The sequence below is a fragment of the Corvus kubaryi genome, unplaced genomic scaffold, assembly GCF_017639235.1.
Source record: "Corvus kubaryi isolate FWS band 111438036 unplaced genomic scaffold, C.kubaryi_AGA036_p1.0 37398, whole genome shotgun sequence".
Classification (NCBI taxonomy): Eukaryota; Metazoa; Chordata; class Aves; order Passeriformes; family Corvidae; genus Corvus; species Corvus kubaryi.
In genome coordinates, this window is record NW_024581137.1 from 53,554,560 (window position 1) to 53,572,254 (window position 17,695).

Here is a 17,695-nt window from a genome sequence, read left to right on the forward strand (position 1 = left end):
CCCACTCCTATCCACTGCCCCTAAAATCTCCTGTCCCTAAAACTGTCCCTAGGCACACGCATCTTCAGCCACTTTCTGCCCTTAAACCTCCCCCCACTGCAGCCCTCTGGTCTGAAACTTGCCCCTATCCACACACACCCTCCGCATACTTTTCCCCTAAACCTCTCCCTCCAGCCTCAGACACTAAATCTTCACCCAAACCTTCCCCCTGCAGTCCCCTACCCCTATCCAAACACACCTTCTGCCCCTAAAGCTTCACCCCACCCTCTGCCCCTAACCCTGCCCATATCCACACACACCCTCCGCAGCCCCCTGCCCCTAACCCTGCCCATATCCACACACACCCTCCGCAGCCCCCTGCCCCTAACCCTGCCCCTTCTCCCCCCGCCCCCAGCGCTCCCGCCGGGCCTCCCCGCGGGGCGCGGCCGTGACGGGCAGCGCCGCTCCCCACTCAGCGCCCGCGGAGCCCCCGCGCCGCACCGCCCCCTCCAGCCCCTTTGTATCCAACATCCGGGTTTCCCCGCTGGCTTCTCCCTTTTTTTAGAAGCCATTTTGGACGCGGTTCAGGGTTTTTTTTTTTTTTTTTAATTATTAAAAGAAAACCCCAAAACAACAACAACAACAAAAACAAAACCCCAAACCCCAACAAAACTCCCTTCCCCTTCCCCCTCCACGTTGTTTTTTAAATTTTCTTCTCCCGCCTCCCCATCCCGCACATGGCACCTCCCGCCGCGCCCCCGCGCCCGCCGCCCCGCGCAGCCCCGCGATGCCGCGGCCCCCCGCCGCCTCCTCCTCCTCCCCCTCCTCCTCCGGCCCCCCGCGGCAGCCCCGCGCCCCCTCCGCCGGCCCTTGCCTGCCGCTCCGCAGCCTCCCGGGATGCGGGGTCCGTAAAAACCGCGCACGGTCCTGGTCCTGCCGCCGCCGCCCCGCTCGCTGCCGGCGCGGGGAGCGCCCGTGGGTTGCGCGGGGAAGGGGAGGAGGAGGAGGAGGAGGAAGGGGGGGGATGCGCGTCTGTGTGCGGGGGAAGGGGGGGAGCGCGCAACCTGCGCACGGCTGCGCGGGCATTGCGCGGGAACCGCGCGGGGGGGGGGGGGGGCGTGTGCGTGTGTGCGCTCGCCCCTCGCTGCTGGGGGAGCCGGAGGGGCTGGGTTGGGAGGAGGAGGAGGAGGGGGAAGGGGAAGAGGAGGAGGAGGAGGAGGAGGAGGAGGGGGAGTCGGTGTGTGGTGCACGCCGCGCTCCCAGCACAAAAGCCCAGGGAAAGAAACTCTTGGAAAGCTGGGAGCGAACGGTGGGGCCGGGCAGGAGCAGGTCGAACCGTCCGGGTCTGTTCGTCTCCACTGGATAAATTTTGCAACTGCGAAGGAATTAAATCCGATTTTCTTGTTTTCGTTTTGTTTTGTTGTTTTTTTTTCCCTACCCCCTGCCCCCAGGATTTTTTTCTTCTTTTTTTCTTTTTGAGAGCGAGAGGGAGGGCAGAGCCGGGCTTCTCCCCCCTCTTTTCACGCGCTCGATCTTTTTATTTTTGTTTCCCTGGGGGATAGAGGTGCACGCGAGGGAAAAAAAAAGTAAAGGACTATGTTTGCTTCGTGGCTGACTTTCGCCGTGCTCTGGGGAACTTTCTGTGCAGGTAAGAGCCTTTCGGCGTGTTTACCTCCCGCTCCGGCTCTCGGTCGCGTCTCCAAATGCAGAATTGAATGGGCCGTGCGGTTATTTGCAGCCGCCCTCCAGCACCCTCGGAAGCAGAGCACAGCACCCGAGCTGGGGAATCCCCCCACTGCTGCATCGGCTTAATTTCCTTTATTATTATTATTATTGTTATTATTATTCTCTTTTTCTTTTCACTCCCTCGCCCTCCCTCTCCGTTTTCTCCCTGCTCGCAGGACGAGCCTTCCCGTGCTGCTTTTTGTTCCCTCCAGGCAGCCTGTGGGAATTCACGGCAATGTAAACACGGCGCGATCTCGAGGAAACTTTGCAAAAATGGGCATTTACTTCTGGGCGGGGGCGTGGGGGAGAAGCCGACGAGGTTGTGTGGGGGGGGAGAAGTTGGGAGCAGCGGGAGGAGACCTGCGGGTCGCTCCGGAATGGTGCGGGGTCTCTCAGGTAGTGGCCATGTGTGCGCTCTGCTCCTGCCGGGCTCGGGTTGTGTAACCCGGGGGGATGTGGGGGACCCCGCCTCCGCCCCGAAGAGACCCCCCCGGTTCCTCATCAGCCCCCCGGGGCGCCGCGGTCCCGTGGGGGTTAGCACGGAACGAGCCTATTGGGGCTGGCTGGCTCCGCGGGGAGCCGGGAGAAAGTTGGGAAAAAGGGGGTGTGTGCGGCAGGGGGTGCCTGGGGAGCATCCCTCCGGAGGAGGCTTCTGTGGCGGAGGAGAGTCTTTATTTTCTATCTTCTTCATCCCATTTGTTTTACGGACATGGGCTGGCCTCCAAACTTCACCTCCAACCTGCGGGGTGCGCGTCGTGCCGAGGGACGCGGGTGGAAGTTCGCCCAAAGCCCGGGCACGGCCGGGGGACTTGGAGGGGGCACCCGGGCAGCGCTTTGGGAGGCGGGGAGGGGTATCCATGGGGTACCCCATCCCGCAACCCTCGGGGGGGCGGGAGGGGTCAGATCCCTGTGCTGCTCCTAGCACTGAAAACGCGGGCACGCTGGAAATCCCCGCGCTCCCCACTTTCCCTCCTTATTTTAATTTCTGTTTATATTATTATTATTATTTTCCCTATTGCTTTTTATTATCGCTGCATTTTCCTCAGGAGAAACCGGTGCGGATGCAATTTTGTGCCCCCCCCCCCCTTGCCTGGTAACCACGACCCCCCCGGGGCTGAGCCCGCAGCCCCCCGCCCCGGCGCTGGGCAGTGACTTGTTACGTTCCCTCCATCTCCCAGCCGGGGACTGGGGGGACGCGGGAGGGGGACGGGGCCGAGGGGAGGCTGTTTGTGGCCGGGGGTTCCCGGGGGCAGGGTGCCGGAGGCAGCGATGCTGTGGCCGTGCCCGCTCCGCGATGGGCAGCCGGGGAGTTCCCGGCGGCTTTGCCATCGCGGCTCCGCTGTAGGGGTGGGGGCCAGGGGGGGTTTCCCCGCGTGTCCGGGTCCCCCGCCCCGGGGAAGGAGCTGCCCGGCGGGGCCGCGGCGCGGAGCGAGGGGAGCGGGCGCGGAGCCGGCCCCGGGGCGCTCCTGCAACCGGGCTTCCTTTGTTCCGAGTGCCCATTAAATATGCGCTGCCACCGCCTGCCTCTGCCATTACCGGCGGTGCCAGCGCTTCATTATTTTTTAAGTCACACCGAAAGTGTGCGCGAGTGGCAATAAAAAGGGAGCGGACAATAAAAATTAAAAAAAAAAAAAAATGTCTTAGTGAGCAAAGCCAGCTCGAGCTTTTTTATCTGATGGTTGGGACACTTGTACGCAGCTTTGTTTCCATGTGTTGGGAAGGGGGTTGTGCGGGTTTGTATTTACATAGCAGTGCTGAGGAGAGCAGGTATTTTGGAAGGAGCAGGCGGGGGGGGGGGGGGGGGGGGGGGGTGTGTGCCAGCAGCATTCCTGGTGCTTGGCGTTGCTATCATCACAACAGCTCTCCTGGCTGGAAAATTCTATTATGTGCATAAAGGAGATTTATGGTCAATGTATTTTCTTTCCATATATCTTGGAATCCTTTTATCTCGGGTGATTCAATAAAAGAGATGGCTTCCGGATTTTTTTTTTTTTGTTTTGTTTTGGGTATGGCGTTGGGTTTTTGTTTGGTTTGATTTTGGTATTTAACCTGATCCTGTGGCTCTGTGCACAGTGACTGAAATCTAAGTTGGAGGGGAAAAAAGCAATTTCTTAGGAAAAAAAAAAAAGGCACCCTGAAACCTTCTTAAATGTATCATGTTATGTAAAAGATAATCTGACAGGGCATACCTGTGCTGACTTTTTCCTCGTCCCCTGAAAATACAATAAAGAAATCCCCAAAAATGAATATAATTCTGTTTATTTAGAGAGGTCCTCTTGATCACTAAATCAGTGCATTAGCCATTCTGTAAACCCCTCACTCTCTTTTAAAGCCTTTCTGCCTTTCTTGTGATGTTTATGAGTATTTATCAACGTGATCTTCATTGTCCAGTTTTTCCTAAAGCTGTTCAGTAAAAAAAAAAAAGAGGAAAACAAGCTCAGATACCCGAAGTTGGAATGTGTTGCTGGGATTCAGAGCACTGGGCTTTGCTCAAAGTATGTCTTTTGTGTGTGAACATGTTAGGGCTCTGTGAAAGTGGTGGGCTTTTCGAAAATTGCTTGACCTCCATTGTTGATGCTTCTCATCGCTACCTTGGCTGGCTGTAACAAAGCAAGCACGGGCTGCTGTTCTTTAAAAAAAAAAAAAAAAGACTCTGTTATGCTTAATTTTTTGGAATACTGAGGATTCATTGAGGAAAACATTATGTTCATTTTTAGCCCTTTGTTTGCAAATTCTCTGCAGCCCAAATGTTCAGAAATCATGTTTTAATCGATGAGCTTGAGAAAATACAGAAGGTGTAAAAGGATTTGCCTTGCAGAATGCATTGCTTATGTGTTTTCCGAGCCATTGCATTACTTTTATTTCGGTGCAAGTTTAAGTAATGCCATGCAGCAAGGAACTGTGCAGCAAATGGATCTGGTCTCCTCTTTCACTGTCTTGTATTTATCCTCTTGTGCTTGAGAAAGAGAATAAAACTGGCTTCATTGGCTTGCTAATTAAACACAATGAAGTGCGTGGCCCAAGCTTAATGGCAATGGCCTTTAAAAACACAAAACTCTTGAACAGGTGTTTAGGATATATATTTTTTTAATCTGCTGTCAAATCTACATAATTGTACCACCGAGATAACCGCTGTCAGAGTTCTGTGGAGAAGAAAATGCTGTGTTGGAGACGCCAGTGATCAGTGTATTATTTTTAGTGGCATTATTTATAAATACCTCTCCAGGTCCTGCACAACCTGTGGTTTAACTCCCCCCTTCTCCCCACTCTCCATTTCGAAGCATCTCCTGCATCATTCCTTTGGTTTCTGCGGATCAAGCAGCATTAAAAATCCCATATCCCTGGACCAGAGCGAGGGTCTAACCTGAGCCTGGGGAGTTAACTAAAGTATTTACACGCTGAAATTTCTGCCATTGCTGGTGCCTTTGAGCAGCCCATGCAGGCTGTGAGGCTCCTGCTCGCTGGATGCGATAGGAAGAAACAGCCAATTAAAGCGGAGGGCTCGCACTCCCCGCGTTCGAGCTGTCACCAGCCTCCTGTCCACTCTGCTCTCCATCAGCTAAAACACGCTTGTCAGGTTTTTTTGTGCTCCATGTGACGCAACAGTTGTGGACCTCCCCTGCTGACACTGAATAGATGGTAGAGAAGAAAGAAACAGGCCAGCCTCACTGTTTTTTCCTCCCCCCCCATCCTTTTTTTTTTTTCTCTTCTCTTTTCTTTTCTGTTTTGTTGTTGTTTTTGTTCTCCTCTCTCCCTCCCACCATTTTCCCCCTTCCCCATGCACACACTCCTTGCACTGCAGATCAGCCTAGGAGGGCTCCCTGGCTTCTCCAGTTCTGGGGAGCAAGACCAGTGCACAGGTAGAGATGGAGGAGGGCATCTTTTGAAACGTTGGTAATGGGATGATGGGAATCCTGCTGCTGTGATTTGCATCGTGCCTGTCCATGGAGTGGGTCCTCCTGCAGGTGTAGAAGGAACCAAGGGATGTTTATTTATCAAGGGTGAAGGAGGTGGGTGGCAGAGATTTTTTGAGCCTGGGCATCTGTCAGAGATGTGTTTGTGTGCTCTGCCCAAAGGAAAAGGTGCCTGTTCCTAGAAAGCTGGGACACCTTTAAAATAAAATAAACAGAAGTCAAAGTTACTCCATGTTCGGGGCCTTGTAGCAGAAGGTGTTTTGGTTGTCATGTTTCAGGACCTGCTTTTAGAAGAATTTCTAAAATTTAGCGTTAAAAGTAGTTGACCTTGTGGTGCTGCACTAGAATAGTCAGAATTAAATGGGATTTTAGGAGCACAGGATCTTTCAATCCCTATGAAATGTAACATCTTTCTATCAAACACAGCCAGGACAGTGGCCTAAAAGTTGTGAAAGTGACTTGATAACCCCCTGCTTCTGGCTATGCAGGGCCCAGGCAAGGAGAGACCCTGGATGCCCCTTCTGCAGGGAGCACCACACCCAATGCCAGGCACGGCTCTCCTTTCTCCAGGTGCCTCCCATCCCTTGCCTGGAAATCTCTGTGTCCAGCCCTGTCAGCTTGCACTGGAGAAGGGTGACTGTAATTTGGGAAGGGTGCAGGTAGGGGAGAGAACCTGCTAGAGTTCAGTGGTGATCTAGACCCACGTGAAAGCCCTGATGGGGTCTTGCCCTCAGCTTTGGTAACTGGAGAAGTGCTTGTGCACTCAGAGTCTTGTGAAGGCAGCTTGGGAAGTCAGGGCTGGTGGGTGCCTGCTGCAGAGTTGGCATTTTCTTGCTGCTGGGCTGGAGGAGTGGTGTCACCAAGGCAGGTGGCCGAGTTTCCCAGGTCCCTCGGTCAGCTGCGGGCAGCGAGGTGGGCAGCGAGGTGCTGTGCCTCGGCACCACCGCAGCACCCGGGCTCCAGCACTCTCCCTGAAACAAAACGTTGTGGGAAGTTGGGAAATGGGAACTGCAGAGTGTAATCTCTGCTTTAAAGAGGTGTTGTCTTTCTCTTTTATTCCTCCTTGGCCTTTGATTTTAAAACTAGCAGGGGAGTGTGATTTTCCTGCCTGGCCAATAGCACTGCCTGGATCTGAATTATTCAGTGTAGCACTTGGCATTCTGCACCCTGTTCCCACTCAAGCTCTTTTTTGCCTGTTCCTTCATGTGGAGATTTTCACATCAGTGAAATTGGATGTGTTTAAGAGAGGTGTTTGTGGCCGAAGTATTCACCAGTATTAGCTCTACTCTTCCCCTTCCCTTTCCCCTCTGTTAACCATTGAGGATCAACTAATGTCTAATCTCTTCATTATTACTTCATTCTGAAATAATTTTGTATCTCATTAGCCACTTGTTCCTTTAAGGTATATTAGAAAAATATACACCACTCCCCCCCAATCTTCTTTGTAAGGTTTCTTGGAGCCACTGAAGTCAGAGGGGCAAAGAAGTAAATTAAAGATGAAACACTCTCTCTGTGTTCTGCAGACCCAGCACATTTTATGCTTAGATTTGAATATAACTGTTGGTCTTTTTCACCAATTTCATGTTCTTTTCTCTCTGTCATCTTCTTCCTTTACTACCGTATAGCTTCAATTCAAACTAAAAGTTAAGAGCAGCAATTGTCAGTGTACATTGTAAAATAATAATATGCTTCCCTCCAAGTGCCTCTTATTTTGCCAGTATTTGAGTCTTTTACTCTGATTAGGTTATTGCATGTGGCATTGGTCCATCATGCTACTTAAGAAAAAAATCTGTAACTGGTGTCTAAGTGCCTCAGAAAAATACGGCTCCTCTTTTTGCAAAGTGCTGTTTGTGTAGAGAGAGGGTCCCTGCCCCAAAAACACTGAGCAGAGGGGCCAAGAGGGAGAAAATTCTACTGTTTGCAAGTGCTCCCTGCTGAATCATGAAGTGGCTCACCCAAGGTCACACCAAATCTTTTGTACCTGTACTAAAAATTTAATCTGCGTGAGGAAATGTTTCAGTATGGGGTAAAATTTGGCTGCAGCCTGGGGGTGCTCTGTCCATCTTATGTGATTATTGAACTTCTTTTCATCTGGTGACTCTGCTAGGGGTGGTTGATGTATTTTTGGTCTTGGAAAGATCCCTTTCTCTTAGGTTGGGCTGCCTGCAAGCAGGGACTGGCTCATGCATACGGGTGTGCAAAAAGAAATACAGAGGAAGGAGCAGCCTGTTTGTGCCCAGCTGGAGGAAGATGTGAATGAGCTGTTTCTCATTAATAATTCCGTGATTTCCACCTTGGTGTGCCATTTCATCACAGACTCAGTTTTGGAGTTTGGGGGAGCTCTGTTTGGAGGGGGGCACAGGTCTGGCTGCAGGGCAAGAGGCAGCCTGGACCTGGAGCACCCTTTTTTGCCACACTGATGGGTTTGGGGTATTAAGGAGCTGAAATAAACCTCTGAAAATGTTTTACTTCTGAAAGAAGTAAAACTTGTATCTCTGGATGTTTCATCTGGGAATTTACCAGTTATTCCCTGGTGGGAGTGACTTTTCTGAGATCTTGGAAGTCAGTGGCAGGGCAAGGGCATTGCTCCTCATCCTCTTGGGTCCACGGTTGGTGCTCTGACCACCACATTATCCTTTTTTGTCCACCTGGAATTAAATTTGCTGGGAAAAATTGAATGTTCTGGTAATTTTATTAAACCAGAGGTATCATTCTGTTGTTTTTTTTTTTTTTTCTCCTGTCTCAGTCTCATAATAATGTGTAGTGTACGAGTGCCTCCTCTTTAAATAAAGATAATAAAGCACGTGCATGAAAAGATGCAGTGCTTTACAATCTGAGCTCCATTAATTTTCACTGAAGTGGATATTCATGCAAATTTAGACATGGATTTTGAACTGGACTCTTTATGTCTAATATGTACCCTTGTGTGACAACGGGAGAAGAAAAAGGTGCTCCTGGGAGCAGAGGGGGTGAGTTAATCCTCCTCCAGTAAAGCTGGAAATGGAATGTATTGCTGTCAGTTTTATAGAGAAATAAACAAAACCTGGGGGAAGTAAGTGCATCTCTGGCACTTCCCGGACCAACCCCAAATCCCAGACCTGTGCTGAATGAGTCCCAAACCACAGCAGCAAAGGTTGTCATTTTAAAAATTCCATAGTAGCTGACATTGTAGGGTCTTAGGTGCCAGGACTGCCTCTGCCCTTTTTTTTTTTTTTTTTTTTTTTTAAATTTTCTTTTTTTTAATTTAAAGCTTTTTCCCATTATAAAACTTGTTTTCTAAATGGGAGCAGAACTTTAAATTTTCTATGTGGTGGCAGTAGTGCTAATGTAATGCTTCTTCCTAATTTATTCCTCTAAGGTGTGAGATGATAAGCCCTTGAGTGGATGAGAGGGATAAAGTTAGCTCCATTTGTGCCTGATCTATCAAATGGTCAATCTAGGTGGCTAACCCTTCTTTTCTCCAACATTTAGCTATTTAAAAATGCCTTGTGTAATGTGTGCAACTTCTAAAATTTGGCTTTTAGGAATATTTTGCTTATACATAATTTACCTCTGCAGACTGCTTTGAATTCCTGGGGAGGGAGGAATGCAACCGTGCCTCTGAAGTGAAGAAATGTTCAATCAAAACTCTTGTCTCCTTTTTGTGACTTTCTAAAAGCATTTCAGAAAATGAGAATATTGCAGGGTTTTAAAGCCCTTTTAGTGCTGCTCTCATGTTTTGCAGTCTCTGGGTTGCTTCTGAGGGCTGGTGGCTGTTGCTGCCGTTTGGCTGAGCTGTCTGCAAACTCCCCTCTCCAGCTGCTCTGTTTGCTACTGATACTTTCTTCTTCTGGGAAAAGAGGGCATTTGAGATTTGCAAAATCGACATTCAGGCCTTTCTCTGAGGCAGCAAGCTGAGCTTTACAATAGGAAAGTTGTGAGAAGGCTGTGGCACTGGTCTTTGTAGGCACTCAAATATGGGAAGGCATTGGCTTTGCTTCAGACCTGTGCATTGCCACATGGATTTGCAGGAGTCCCTGTACTCAGCAGAGGGAAAATACAGTTGACTTGGGATGCAATTGCTCAGCAAAGTGCAGATTTGTGGTTATCCTGGTGGTTTTTTGGGATTTCTGGGACAACAGAGCCGTGGCAATGTGACCTTAAGGCTCAGAGCTCTCTTCTTTCTCCAAGTCTTTATGATTTGGGCTTTTTCCCCCTCAGTGTGGCAACTGAAACAGTGGGATTTGTACGGCCACTTTAGCTCCTGAGAGTAATTAATGGGTTAAGAATGCTAATTCCCCTCTATATTTGCAGGCTGAGAAATTCGGTTGTCCTTGGGTTTTTGTGGCGAGAGTATCCAGTTACAGCCTGGCAGCAGCTATTGGGCAGCTCCTGGGTGCACAAAAGTTTGAACTCATAATCCTTTGCTTTCACATGCACCCAAAGCTTATCAGGCACTTTTAGTTTTATAGGAGTTTCTGTTAAAGCACATTCTTACACCTGGGGTAAGGCATTTTTCCAAATAACTATTGCAGTTGTGCTGGAAAGCACTCACCTGCCTGGCTCCTAAAAAGTGGATTTTTGTTGTGGGCAGTAGGCACTGGTGCTCACACACCTGGGTCAGTTCCCTGCTGTGAAATTCCTTTTTATGTAAGGAGCCTGGGATGCAGATAAAGCACAACACAACCTGAAGCAGGATGGTGCTTTTGATGCTAGGTGCTGCCTTAGTGGGATGCTGGTTCTGGCTGCTGGCAGATGTGGTGTGGAATGGAGTGCCTAGGTCTGGTGACAATTCTGGAGCTGTAGCATCACCATCTCTGCGTGGAACCTCAGGTGGGGATGCTGTCATGGGGCATTCCCTGATGCTGAGCTGTCTCATCCATGCTCCTGGGCTTCCTCTGAAATATTTCAAAGACAAATGCTTAAAAAAACCCCAAACCAAAACACAAAGGCCAGCTTCCTCACCCAAAAAGGCAAACCTCAGAAAAAGCAAAAAAATCTCCTCAACAACCCAAAACTCATGGAGATGAATGTTTTGATCTGATTGCTGTTGTTTTAATGCCTCAGTGTTAGGACAGACCTTAGTCTCTTCTTCAGGCTCCTGGAGGATCTTTGCAAAGTGAAAGCATGAAGCTGGGCCCTGTGGAAGGGCTCAGTAATAGCAAGAAATCCCCGTGTATGTTTTAATCACCTTTTACAGTGCTTGAAATTTCCAGGCTTCTTTAGGCATGGGATAAAGACCAGCAATGCCTGATGGAGCCTTCTGATGAGCACGCTTGCTGTCACTGGGTGTTTCCTCTCGTGACTACAGCTTGGTGGCACAAAGCTCATTCAGCTTGAATTTTGATGGATGCCAAAAAGAAGGAAAGGAAAAAAAACCCAAGCCGCTGAATGTGTTGTCCCAGGGCTGTTGTCTCCTGGTGCCATGACACTCTGCCTGTTCACACTGGCTGGAGATTGGCTGGATGTGCCCATTCCTGGAAGGTATTTTAACATTTATATTGTGCCTTAGATAACTGTGGAAGTCTTTTACAGCTAATTTTTATTGCTGTAGAAAGTTTTCTCTAGATACATAGCTTCTGTTATCATCTAATGCGGCAGAGTTAGTGCTGCTAAAAGCAAACATGAGGAACTTTTTTTTTTCTTAATTGGTAACAGAATTTTGTTTCCCATGCAATCATGTACAGATTGACTATTTCATTAGGTAGCAGCTAAAAGAAGCCCTCCAAGGTAACCGTGAGCCTCAGAGGTAAATGAGATGCAAGTGTGTCTGGCTGTGTAACTGTGTCTGTAGGCTCCTTCTCAATGAATCCCTGGTGAAAGAAGAAACCCTGAGCGAGGGACGTGCCCTTCTCCTGCACCCCAGAGTCACCCCGATGCTTTTTGTACTTAGAAACGATTTCAAATGAGCTAACATGCACAGCTTTGAAATGTGGTACAACAAAATAAAGTTGGCTAAAAATAGGTCTGAATATGAAAGACAGGCAAAAACTGGGAGGGGGGGAAGCTGAGAGTCATTTTACAGGCATTGTTGATAGAGTTTCAGAGTCCCGAGAAGGGAAGATGAATGTCTTTCTGTTATAGTAACAGCTGCTCTCTGTCCATCGGGATCCAGTGTTTGCCGATCCAACTCATAATAATTAAACAAAAGAGTTATTTCATAGCAGCCTCGGTGGGGGATTTATGTTGGAATTTTATCTTTTTCGATTTAGGCTTTTCTTCGTCTAATTAAGAAAATACCAAGTTAACCTCTCACCTGGACTGAGGCTCGCCTCTCATCAGATCCATTACAACTGGGGGGAAGCTGTCTGGTGACTGGGCCATTCAGAGCCATATTAATCAAACAAACAAACAAAAAAAATCATTAAGTTTCTCTAGTGCACTTGTTCTTTGTGCGCTTTCCAGGGGTTTTGTGTCCTGAATGGGTGATTCAGGTGTTAGTAGCTCCCTAGTATGGCCATGGAGTGCAACATGTAGATTTCTTCTTTCCTTTTACTTTTTAGTGATTTCCACCCCTCTCCCCATTTTGAGAGCTAGCAGGTCTCTTGTGTGAACAAGCAAACAGCCCCAAAGGAGTCTCAGATGCAAAGCATAGCCGCATTTTGGGAATGGATCTGCTTTGTGGGACTTTATTCTGATGCAGTTAACTCTGTAAAACCCCTTGGTGTGGGTCAGTCTTGGGGGCAGAGAGGTCTGGAGTGAGGCAAAGCTTCCTTACTTGGTATCTTCTCATGTATTCAGCCACAACTTTTAAGACAATTTGGGTTTGCATCCTCCCTGCAAAACTCTCCCACCATGTCCTGTCACCTCGCCCTGTCCCTGTGGAGGGTTTCCAGAAGATTGCACCTGGAAATAGCTGGTTTGTCACTTCTTTTCATCACGGTGGCGCAGCTTTTTTAAAAAACAAGCTGAAGCTACCATTCCTTGGAGATCTCAGGCTAGAATTTATCCAGTGCTGAAGCACCACAAGCAGCTACCTGAAGTCCAGAGCTCCTATCACAGGATTGTTTCCCAGGTCTTAATGGAATCCATGCCTCCATGTAGCTGCCTTTTGAACCTTGTCTGTTAATTTAATACCATTTACCCTTCTCCAAAGGAGAGTAGGCCCAGTTGGATGGTAAGGTTAAAACCTGAGCTGTGCTATGTTTATATTAATAATTTCCACTGGTGAAATATGGATCTGAGACTTTGCTCATTCATTTAAACCTCATAGTTAATAGGCAATAGTGGAAATGTACCATGTACATGGTTATTGCAGTGACCTGATTTCACATGCACTTCTGATCTGACTTCTGGTAAAAAAAAAAAAAGAAGAAGAGAAAGGAAAAAAAGAAAGTGTTATATATAAAATTGATTTTGGGAGCCCTGTGAAGGAGAAGGAAACCACTTATTTCAACCCCCAAATTCCTCTGAGCTGTAGAAACATTGTCAAAGTAATTGTAGCCTTTTGAATTTTTTTCTGCGTAGATTTCTTTCTGTGTAGTCTCAGAAAATCTGTGCTCTGTTGATGGATGTCACTGTTTTTTTACTTGTGACAAATATCTCCCAAGGTATTGTTTGAGTGATGTAAAATTGGTTCATGTGTAAAATTCTAGCTTTTCATGAATACTTTATCACGAATATGTGCATGCCAGGTTCTTCTGGATTAAGGTGTTATACCTTTAGTGGTTTGCTGCGGGATATCATCTTAATCATTTTTGCTGTAATTTAATCATCTTAATTAAAACTGCATTGAATTGTGGAAAGTAATTTGGGTCTGGAGAGCAGTGGGTTTTGTATTTGGTTTTTTTTTTGTTTTGCCTTGTTAGATGATGGTAATGGTCTTGGCAAGTTTCTGCTCAAAATTAGCACAGTGTATAAAAACTCATGTTGCCAAGTTAGTCCAGTATTTCTCCAGCTAATTGTGGCCTTGAAGGATATAATATAAAAGGTCATCTTTGTTAGTGAACTGCAGGCTTCTCCTGCAAGACAGAAATCCATGTCCTTATCAAGGATGAAATCTTGGCTCCTTGGTTACACAATTGAGCTTTGCTATAATTTGGACATCATTAGGCTCTTTATTAAAGCAGAGGAACACTCTAATCAATCTTGGTGCTTTGCTTTCTTAAATGTACTTCTGTATCTGAATTCGCATTATGGCTTCCCTTTCTTTTCCTGCTCCATGAACCCCATGAAGGAGAAAGGTCTGAAAAATGACCTGGGATGAAAAGTTGCTGGTTTCCTCTTTTTGTGGTGTTTCTTTCCCAAAAGGCTCCTGTTTGTGACAAGGGTTATGAGAGCTGGGATATTCAACCTCTTCATCTTGTGTTGAAAAGTAGGAAGAGATATTCTGGAAAGAGCAACCACTCAGTTTGGTTTGTGCTCTTAAACAATAAAAAAATCCCAAAAACATAAAACTTCACAAACCCAAAATTTATTAGTGGTTGGCATTACTTTATCTTTAAATCCAAACAAAAGGGGTTTAATTGTTTTTTTTGGTGGGGAAAAAAAGCCTTCTACCCAAGCCAGATTTCTGTTTCTGTGGCACACGGTCACGGGGAAGAATTGTGGGGGAAAGAAAGAGGTTTGTATTGTGCTTTTATCCCTGTTTTTGTGTTCTGGGATTTGTTTTCATTGAGATGTTGGCACTCCCAGGAACGTATTTTTGTGGCTCTGACTTGTGCATTGTAAAACATAGCCAACGCTTGCCATTTCTTTGTTTGATTGCTGTTTCTTTAACCAGCAGATATTTTTCTAGTTGGATAGATAAATGGATCTTTCCCAGTTACTGGCAGTTAGATCTGACTTTGCACAGCTATAAAAGTTAAATCTGTGCTTTAGCAGAGCTTCCTTCTCAAGGTTTTGGAGAGTCTAAAATTTGGTGGCTTCCATCACCTCTATTTGGATGGATGATATGACAAACACTGCCTGGTTTTGCAGTCAGCCCGCATATGTGCTGTGGCTCTGCTCAGACAACACATTATGCCCTTAAAAACAAGTAAAAACTGGAAAAGAGACTGTATTGTGCTTGTAGATGGAGAAAGCTCTATCCACAGACTTTGGTATCTAGCAGCTTCTTTTCAGGAGTCCTGCTTTTTCCTGAATCTGCTTACAGGGGCTCCCAACCTCACCACCACCAGCAACTCCTCCCTGCATGATGCACGCTGAGGTGCTGAGTGGCATCAGAAATGGGTTGTGCACCACCTCATTTACAACCCCCTGGTTGGTACTTCTCCAGTTCCTGCCTAATGGATACATGTGCTCTTCAGGAGCTCTCCCCTGGATTCCCCGGTTTGTGCAAAAATTTGCTCTTTGAGTAATTAGGAGAATTGAATATTTGTGCTCTGGAGGGGTGAGCTTCCTCAGGCTGTGAGTTTTTAGTGAAAACTTTAGGTTATGAATGTGTCATCATCTCATTACTGTTCCTTACTGTGTGGCATCCTGTTGGTCTAAGGTAGTTTAACTGTCTCCAGCCTAAATTGAGTGCTGCTTTCGGTATTTATAAACTCTGCAACTGTTAAACCAAGCCAAACCTCCAGTTTCAGCAATGGCAGCAGGGCTGGAGACAAGGAGTTGTCTCTAAGGAATACAGTCTATTATAGTTTGGGTATAAATCAACCTCTGACTTGTGGGTGTTGGGAGGAAAATTTCCTTGGGGACTAGTAATCCAGAATCAGCCTCCTATAAATCTGCTTGGATCTTCTCCTGAAGCGTGTGGAGGTACTGGAGAGCTGATTATGGATGTAGACCATGGATCTGGGAGTGTGAAATACTGCTGCTCCTCCCCTTCCATCACCATGCTGGACAGACAGGTCCGAGGAGCAGATTGTTTTCAGTGTGGTAGAAGTGATGAGTTCATTGTTCTGCTCCCTCCCTCCCAGTAAAACCTGCAGACTTGGCTTTAGATATTGGGAATTGAAAGCAGACAGAATAATGAGGTTGGTTTTGTTTTCTGGGGTTTCAGGTACAAGAATGCATGTTGATCATGCCTTCGTGCTTTTCTGTATTTCTTTTCCCATTCTTTGAGGGCTGGAAAATATTTTTCTTTAAATGAAAAGCAATGTTTTACATCTTCTAAATGTCCCTGAGGAGTGTAGCAGCAAAAATCCAGCTCCTCATGGGGTAGTGAGAAATCCTGGGCAGGAAGAACAGGGCAAGAACTGATGCCACCATATCTGCAGGGACAGGTTGGCTCTTGTCAGCTGGACAGAGGCAGTGTTTGTCATTGCTTGCTTTCTTCAAACAAAGAGTAGTTTTGTTGTTTATGGTGCCACCCTGTTGCCAGCAGCTCTCTTGGTGCTGCAGGTTAAGGTACCACTTGGAGGATGGATTATGTGAGAGTTCTGGACCTTGTGGGGGCGTTCCATGTGGAGCAGAATGTGGTTGGTGTCCCTGAGCAATTTGTCATGGAGGAAGTTTTCCTGGGAAAGACAAACCGTTCCTGCTGCAGCTCTAAAATGTCACCCCTACTCTGTGCCAGAGCACCACCAGTGATTAGAGCAGCTTTGTTCACTTGTCTGCTGTGTTTGCTGGCCTCCTGATCCAGCAGGCTGTAAATCAGGCACCTCCTGTAAGGTGTTGGCCTTGTCCCTACCTCATGAGGGTCACCTCCTTTTCATACCTGTGTCCATCCTGGTTTGCTCAATGCTCAGGTGTGGTGTTTACAGGAAGTTTCTCCTAATGGGAAACATGGCCAGTAGCAAGTGATACATGAGCTTGGTTTGTGAGTTTTTATTAACCTTTTATCACTTCTTGTGCAACTTGCCTACTTCTCTCATTATTTGGGTTGTTTTGCTTTTTGTTTGTGTCCTCTCCACCTTTCTTTCTCTTTACAAGAAGTTGTCTGTTCCAGCTTCAGTAATTGTTTCCTCACTTACCAGAACAAAAGCAGCTGAGGCTGGTGGATTTTTTTGTTTGTGTGTGTGCAGGGTTTTTGCCAGGGTATTTTTATGGACGCTGCTGCTGAGCTCATCAGCAGTGCTGGGCAGAAAAGCCAGACTCTGGTATAGATTAGATGCCTTTGCAGATTTTTATCTCCAGTTTGCAGGGAAGGGTGGCCTGAAGTCAATCTTCACAGTTCAGTAGAGAGGAGTGATGGGGGTTGTGGGCAGGGACCCTCTTGCAGCATCTCCATCACTGGAGATGTGATGGAGATCATCCTGCTGTGATGGTCCTGTTGAACCTTCTGTGTTTGCAGTGAACTCTTTCCCTCCCCAAGTGCTCATTGCTCCTCACAGATGGAGGAGCCTCCGTGGAACTGGAGAAACCTGTCCCTGCTCTTTCCCCACTGAATGTGTGATCCTCTCCATTGTTCAGAGAAATTGAGGATGCCCCATCCCTGGAAGTGTCCAGGGCCAGGTTGGACAGGGTTTGGAGCAGTCTGGTCTAGTGGAAGGTGTCCCTGCCCATGGCAGGGGATTGGAATGAGATGACCTATAAGGTTTCTTCCAACCCAAACCATTTGAAAATCCTCTGGCTTGCTTGTTGGGGTTCTAGTGACAATTTGCCATTAGTCTATTCTCCTTAAAACCATGCCTGATAAAAGCTTTTTATTTATCTATCTCTAAGTAGATGTTTGGGGGTGGATGCTTGCAATGCTTTATGCTTATTTCTTTTCCTGCTCCTTGTCTTCCAAGAGCCCTGGAGGGGAATCAAACCCTCTGGCTGGAGCATCCCCTGTCCTGGGCTCATCTCCTGTTCCCAGCAGGACTATGTTTGCCACATTTTTTTGCAGTGCCCGCTGTGATTCGATCCATTTTGGCTGCAATTTAAAGACGTCACAGGGTTCTCTTGTGCGACACTCGTCCCTCCTCCATCCCCTGGGTATCTGGGACACAGTTATCTGCTGCAGCTCTGTTGTTTGGTGGAGGATGAGCTGTCAGGAGTTAGATCCCAAACAGGCAGTAGGTAGCTGGACTGAATTAAACTGGGAACGCCCTACTAAACCCCTTCTTCCTCCCCTCACATCTTTGGAAATGTCTTTTTATTTGGACTGTAAGTTAAATTATCGTTGTTGATGTGGCTTCAAAGAAGCAGCAAGAATGAGTTGATGGGAGCTCCTGAGAGAGGTCTTCCATGAAAGCCTCCTCTTAGTAAATGTTCTGGCATCTTTTTTCCTT

At 47.3% G+C, this 17,695-nt stretch overlaps 1 protein-coding gene across 1 annotated transcript in view; it reads left to right on the top strand.

Annotated features, from left to right (window-relative positions):
* Window positions 1–1,181: 1,181 nt before the first annotated feature.
* ACVR2B (activin A receptor type 2B) overlaps window positions 1,182–17,695 on the top strand; it is a 104,857-nt gene continuing 88,343 nt past the window's right edge. Inside the window, exon 1 of the mRNA XM_042042904.1 lies at window positions 1,182–1,627. Within this exon, the coding sequence (XP_041898838.1) occupies window positions 1,576–1,627 (52 nt within the window). The 5' untranslated portion in view covers window positions 1,182–1,575. The remainder of the gene's footprint in view (window positions 1,628–17,695) is intronic.